Consider the following 7,438-nt stretch of genomic DNA (forward strand, 5'->3'; position numbering starts at 1 on the left):
CCCACATCAGGCAGGGGGGTCCACCCTTCACTGTAAAGATGCAGGTAGCCTACTTCCAGACTCTCTCTATTCTTTGTCACTTTCTAAGTAATTATTGGTCTGAGGTGACTTCTCTGTAGGTTTTAATTACCTTGCTTCTGTTCATAAGGGATATCAGCTCACGAAGGTTTGGCCAAGTTTAGAAGGTAACAGTGGTGAGCGTAAACCCTGTGCCCTATCACCTTGTTATCACGTTAACTTGACAGCATCAGTCTGAGTTTGCCATGGGAGTGCGCACCCTTAGCGATTGAAGCATGTGAGTTTGGAGTGAAGTTTAACAATGAAAATTGTCCTTAAAATTGATTCTTAAATCGTTAATTTGCCCAGTGATATTTGTGAGGATGTTTTTTTTGTTTCTCTGAAAGTTGAATATGTGCTTGTTTTTTGGGAAGTTCCTGGGGAATTTTTATTTGAACCTCAGTAGTTCGGGTGGCTTTAAACTGAGGCGCTTGCTGTTTTTTTTCTCTCTCTCCTTTGTTGAATTTTAAATGGACTGTTCCGGAGGAAAGTTGCTGAAAATCTTGCTGACGTGTGTCATCCAAATCTTTTTAAATAGGTCGAGAGATGGGACTTTCCTCACTATATCGTCCACCGATGGATACTGCTCCTTTGTCACGTTCGAGAAAGATGAGTTAGGTATACCTCTGAAAGAAAAGCCAGTGCTCTCCATGCAAGTCCCGAGCATCTCCGAGAAAAAACTGAAGAAGGGTCAAGCAAACAGGATGAATGCTGTAACCCCGAAACAACAGACAGAGTGCAGCACTCCCACCAGGAGCGTGGACCAACAGGACTCGACTACCCCTGCTCAGCTGAAAACAACCAATGCAGCGGCAGCCCCTGCCAAAGAGACCCCCGGTAACCCCCTCACAACCAAAGCTGCTCCAGCCTTGTCGGACATGACGCCTCTCCACGCTGCTGCTCACGGTAGCAAAGCCCCTCAGCCCAGGAGGATCACCTTGAGCACGCTGAAGGCCTGGAGCAAACCTAGCAATACCCCAGCGCCCAGGTAAAGTTGGAGCTCTGATCAATTGACAAGCTGTCAATTGTAGCATTCTCCTTATGGCTACTCCTCTCAACGTTTTTTTTTTAACTACCGCCTCTTGGTGTTCACTGCTCGACAAAGCTTCAGGAGATTGAAAGGCAAAATATAAAACTAAATGTTGAATGACCGTTCCTGACCTCAGTGGGAGGGGGCTGGGGGGGCAAAGCCAGACGCTTAAATGAGAGTCTAGCTGTGCTACTCATCTATATGATTCACGACAGGTGCTGGTAGAGTAGCATTCAAAGAATCCAGATTTCTAGCCTCTTTCCTATAGCCCAGGGTGGAGAAATTACTGAAAATGTGATGGCATACGTGAATAAATATATTATCAGATCTGTTGGAATTTAGTTCCACAGTTTGGTGCTGTGGGCCATCAGCAACAGAATTGTATACAGCCACAATCTGTAACCTCATGGCCCGGCATATCCCCCGTACTACCATTACCATCAAGCCAAGGTATCAGCCCTGTTTCAATGAAGAGTGCAGGAGCAGCACCAGGTACATCTAAAAATGAGGTGTCAACCTGGTGAAGCTACAACACAGGAATATACGTGTGCCAAACAGCACAAGCAGCATGTGATAGGCAGAGCTACGCGATTTCACAACCAACAGATTAGATCAAAGCTCTACAGTCCTACCATATCCAGCTGTGAATGGTGGTGGACAATTAAACAACTCACTGGAAGAGGAGGCTCCACAAATATCCCCATCCTCAATGATGGAGGAGCCCAGCACATCAGGGCAAAAGATAAGGCTGAAGCATTTGCTACAGTCTTCAGCCAGAAGTGCTGAGTAGATGATCCATCTTGGCCTTCTCCTGAGGTTCCCAGCATCTCAGATGCCAGCCTTCAGCTAATTCGATTAGTTCCACGTGATATCAAGAAGCGGCTGAAGGCACTGGATACTGTAAAAGCTATGGGCCCTGACAACATTGCAGCAGTAGAACTGAAGACTCCAGGACTAGCCGTAGCCCTAACCAAATTGTTCCAGCACAGCTATAACAGTGGCAACTAACTGGCAATGTGGAAAATTTCCCACATATGTCCTATCCACAAAAGGCAGGACAAATCCAACCCGGCCAATTACCGCCCCATCGGTTTACTCTTGATCATTAGTAAGGTGATGGAAGGGGTCATGAGTAGTGCTATCAAGTGGCACTTACTCAGCAATAACCTGCTCACGGATGCTTATTTTAGGTTCCGCTAGGGCCACTCAGCTATTGGGTGTACCTACACCAATGGACTGCAGTGGTTTAAGAAGGCTGCACACCACCACCTTATCATGGGCAATCAGGGATGGGCAGTAAATGCTAGCCTAGCCAGTGATACCCACATCCCATGAACGAAGAAAAGAAATCTCCAAAAAGAGAGAATCTGATCATCTCCCCATGACATTCAAAGGCATTTCAATTGCTGAATCCCCCTCTATCAACATCCATGGGGTTATTATTGACCAGAAACTAAACTGGACTAGCCATATAAATACTGTGGCGACAAGAGCAGGTCAGAGACTGGGAATTCTGAGGTGAGTAACTCACCCACTCCCCAAAGCCTGTCCACCATCTACAAGGCACAATCATCCACCAACTTAAACATTCACTCCCTCCACCACTGAAGCACAGTAGCAGCAGTGTGTACTATATACAAGATGCACTGCAGCAACTCACCAAGGCTCCTTTGACAGCAATTTCCAGGCCCACAACCTCTACCCCCTAGGAGGACAAGGGCAGCTGATGCATGGGAACACCACCACCTGGAAGTTCCCCCCCCACCCCCACCCCCACAAGCCACTCACCATCCTGACTTGGAAATATATCGCCGTTCCTTCATTGTCGTAGGGTCAAAATCCTGGAATTCCTCCTGAACAGCACTGTGGGTCTACCCACACCACATGGACTGCAGCGGTCCAAGAAGGCAGCTCACCACCACCTTAAAGGCAACTAGGGATGGGCAATAAATTCTGGTGTTGCCATTGATATTCACATCCCTGGAAAGAGTTTTTAAAAATGGTGGTATTATACCTGCGGCACTTTTTTACTGCCCATACTCAGTGTTGCTACTGATGGGAGAAGACTGCCTGGGAGTGCACAATCTTCCAGAGATTAAACACATGCCAATCACCCTGATCGAACTTTGAAATGGAATGCGTGCTTACTGACACTTTTATCAAGACCATAAGTACAGTGCAAATGGAGTGTGGGAGGCTGAGTGGAATGCAAAGGATGTACGGGACACCATGTTAATAGGACATGATGATGCTGGGATGTGTGCTAATGGACCATGGGCAGCTGTATATAGTGTGAATGTGGCATGGTAGTGCTGTGAATTGCCTGTTACCCCATTTCTGCCCTGTTTGTGCCCAGTAGTTAATGATGCCCAAGTTTGAACCACCTTGCTACAACGCCAGTTTGGGTTATATTAGCATCTACGCTCCTGATTTCCCATCAGGATCCATACAGAAGCTACTGAGTGAATATGTTAATCTGTGCCACCATCAAAGAAGTCACATCAAAGTCATGCACTAGCAATTGTTCATAGCAGCATTTGCATATTGAGTATGCAAAAGAATTTAGCAGATTAGATTAATTGACAAAAGAGGAGGTTTCAAAGACAGTTCAATTAACTGCATGCCGATGGTAAAGTTACAGTTAAGATCAGTGTTGGAGATTGGTATAAATTGAGATTAATTTAGGATTAGCTTCATAAAGATGACAAGTTGCCAGTGTTAAGTGACCAGCCTACTGAATAAATTAAAGTCCGCGAACGAAATTCGCCTTTGGCAGTAGCACTGAACAGGCAGCAGGGCATTGGCAGCTCTGTTGAACTTTCATTTCACTTGAAGTCAATGAGAAAGGAAAATTGGGCGGAATATAAAACAGATGCTGATACGTTCTTGTTCATTTTGTGTGACTATCCGGGATGATTTTCATCTCATTTGCTTGTAAGTTTCCCGAGCTTGTCTCTACTAATCCTTATGTGGAAGCTGCGAAGAGGAAGAGTTTTGGTCTTGTAGTTATTGTATGTATTTTGTGATGATCTGACTGGGTGTCCCATGTTTTGTATTACTGGATACTTTCAGTAACAAGCTATCTGGCTCTCTTCTAGGCGAATCTCACTGACTCCTGTGAACCCAAGTTCCTCCCAAGTGATATCTACACCACCTGTAACCCAAGCAGAAAAAATTGCACATGGTGAGTAGTGATTCCCATTAACCATCAACTAATGGAACTTGAAGCATGGCCTTTATCAGTTAAACACTCTCGTTCATTTTTAAGAGCAGAAACACAAATGAAGAAAGGCGGAGCTGACGATAAGAGGCCAGTAGGTAAAGGTGTGTTTGTAAATACCAATAGGGGCTGGTTTCTGTTAGGCAGAGACAGCTACTGAGTACGGAGCTCACACTTATTGCCCCTGGTGCCTGAGGGCAGATTGTGTACAGTTTCTGATACCTTTCACATCCTAAGTTATGTGACTTTTCTCTTCATTCAATTGCAGTTTTCTATATTTAAAAAATAAATAGCCAGTTTTATCACACGCTAACTTGGAGAATCAGAAGGTTGGCTGCCACTCATGACTTGATGGCTGGTTTGCTGGTAAATAATAAGTAGGGTAGGGTTAATGCCGCAGAAGCACAGGACAGCAGAAATGCTTTAGTGACATTCTCAAAGCATCCCTGAAGAGCTGAAGCATCCCCACCAACCCTGGCTTACGACCAACCAAACTGGGGAAAGTTCTTTCGGGAAGGCACCAAACACATCGAGAGACTTGGTCGGGAGCACTCGGAGCTGAAGTCGAGGTGCTGGAGAGAGAGAGAGCGTACATATCTCTCCAACTCTTGCAAGCACCACCACTGTCGCTGGGCAAAATCCTAACAGCACTGTGGGTGTACCGACAGCACATGGACTGCAGCGGTTCAAGAAGGAAGCTCACCACCACCTTTGCGAGGGTAATTAGGGATGGGCAATAAATGCTGGTCTAGCCAGCAAAGCCCACATCCCATGAATGAATTTTAAAAAAACCTGCCCCGCAAGTGGCAGACTCTTCAGATCGCGCATTGGACTTATCAGCCATGTCCGAACCCATTGAATCAGAGTGAAAGGTAGTCCTCCTCAATCCCGAGGGACTGTCTAAAAAGAAGATAGTTAATGACAGTAAAGGGTGACGTCTGGCTGTAGAAACCATAGATTCTCTTCAATGATCAAAAAATACTCTTTTAAAAAAACTCATCAGCTGTTTCTGGGCTCAGTCCCTGGTTTGTGGTGCTGGACTGCTGTTGGCCGAGCTGGTGGTGGGGACGGTATGACTGGCCTCATTGCCCTGAGCCATGAAAGGGAAAATAAAGTTAACCAGGATTGCTGCTCATCGCCATGCTGCAGAAGACACGTATGTGGTCCAGATGAGGACAGGATTGGTCTCTGGTCAGGATACCAACTGGCATTGAAGAGGCACCGGAGTGCAGCAGATGCTTCATGCTGTTGTGAATCCCTGGGAAAGGGCAGGGAAAGAGTTGATGGGGAAAATCTGTGGTCGTGGGGGAGAATTGGTGAAATTTAGGTTTTGTACTTTGAATAATTAGATGTGGATGCATTGCACTGCCTGAAGCTAACTAGGCATCCTTTAATCACGCATCTTCTTTGGGGAGAGTCTTAGAACTTTTCATGATGATAAAATTGCTCTATAAATACAAATGGTTGTGGGAACACTTTTTACAGCTGCTGCAAAGAACTGGATGTTTCAACAAAAGGTCTCTCCAAACAAAACATGAGTGAAGAATCCCCATGTGAATAAATTTTTTTTCTCCAGCAAAGCAATCATTGAGGTTTCTCCACTGCCCTGAGGACATTGTCTCTTTGCTGGGAAATGGTTCCATCAGTGCTAGGTGCTTTCCAGTTATTTGCTAGATTGGCTATTACTTCAGCTTTCACCTTGAATGTGAGTGTTCCCAGGCTATCCAACCTGGTGAGGCACTGCAGCCATGCGGAGTTCAGTCCTTATCTAACATTGTTTTATTGGCCAAAGCTACATTTCATGATTAACCAGAATGTTTTAAATGTTTTAGAGAGGCCTTCCCCGTCAAATGATCCTTCATGCAAGTCACCCGATGCTAAACGCTCCAGAACTGATGATGAGCAGAGCGTCAGACCCACAGATAATCTGAAAACAGATGATGACTGCGAGAGGAGCAGTGTGCAAACTTAGATCAAGTGAACATGGCTTGGAACTTTTTTTAAAATATGTACTTTGTATAAAATTCTGCAATGTGATCGGTTTTGTTGCAATGCTTGGATGTATATGCGAGCTGGAAATTACATTGTAAGTCATGTAAAGGACCTCTAATTTTGTTATAGGTTTTAAATATGTCACAATGTCCTCTTGATATTAGGCTGTTTCTAAATGTGAATAGTCCTGTTTTAGTTAATCACTGTACAAAGTAACCACTGTACAAAGTATCAATTATGTCTTAAAATTAAAAGCTTTTTCTGTTTGGTTGATAGAAAAGTGCGTTTGATATTCCAATCCCATAAAAGATTTAACTTTATGTAGTGCCTTAATTGCATCTCAGAAATACCCTTCATGCTGCACATATATTGGAAGTGCAGTGACTTCAGAAAATGCACAGTAAGATTCTGAAATAACCACAAAGTGAATGGCCAGTTAGCCTGCCTAGTAATGTCAGTTAATGAATGAACAGGAAGTTGAACCACATTGCCACTTGATGATGTATTGTGCATTTTCTGAACTTAGTTTTATGTCTGTATTGGCTAGTTACTGGTGAGTTACTGAGGATGGTGTAAAGTGGAGGGCAGTGACTTTGTCCTCTTTCCCCTCACCAACAAATTGTTCTAGGCCAGTAGCTGCTGTGTGACTGGAGGAGTAGTGACTGAGACAGTTAAAGCTGGAGTCGATGGGAATCCAGGAGAAAAAACTCCATTGGTTGGAATCAAACCAAGCACAAAGAAAGATGGTTTGTGGTTGTTGGAGGTCAATCATCTCCGCTCCAGGGCATTGCTGCAGGGGTTCCTCAGGGTAGTGACCTAGGCCCAACCATCTTCAGCTGCTTTGTCAATCATCATAAGTCAGAAGTGGGGATGTTCACTAATGATTGCACAATATTCAGCACCATTCACAACTCCTCAGGTACTGAAGCAGTCCATGTCGAAATGCAACAAGACCTGGATAATATCCAGACTTGGGCTGACAAGTGGCAAGAAATGTTTGTGCCACAAATGCCAGGCAATAACCATCTCCAACAAGAGAGAATCTAACCATCGCCTCTTGACATTCAATGACATACCATTGCTGAATTCCCCACTATCAACATCCTGGGGTGTACCATTGACCAGAAACAACTGAATTG

At 44.7% G+C, this 7,438-nt stretch overlaps 1 protein-coding gene across 1 annotated transcript in view; it reads left to right on the forward strand.

Annotated features, from left to right (window-relative positions):
• chaf1b (chromatin assembly factor 1, subunit B) overlaps nt 1–6,575 on the forward strand; it is a 48,858-nt gene extending 42,283 nt beyond the window's left edge. Inside the window, exons 12-14 of the mRNA XM_078560236.1 lie at nt 596–1,045; nt 4,186–4,271; nt 6,140–6,575. Coding sequence (XP_078416362.1) covers nt 596–1,045; nt 4,186–4,271; nt 6,140–6,279 — 676 coding nt within the window. The 3' untranslated portion in view covers nt 6,280–6,575. The remainder of the gene's footprint in view (nt 1–595; nt 1,046–4,185; nt 4,272–6,139) is intronic.
• Nucleotides 6,576–7,438: the final 863 nt, after the last annotated feature.

This window comes from Cetorhinus maximus, chromosome 16 (genome assembly GCF_964194155.1).
Source record: "Cetorhinus maximus chromosome 16, sCetMax3.hap1.1, whole genome shotgun sequence".
Taxonomy (NCBI): Eukaryota; Metazoa; Chordata; class Chondrichthyes; order Lamniformes; family Cetorhinidae; genus Cetorhinus; species Cetorhinus maximus.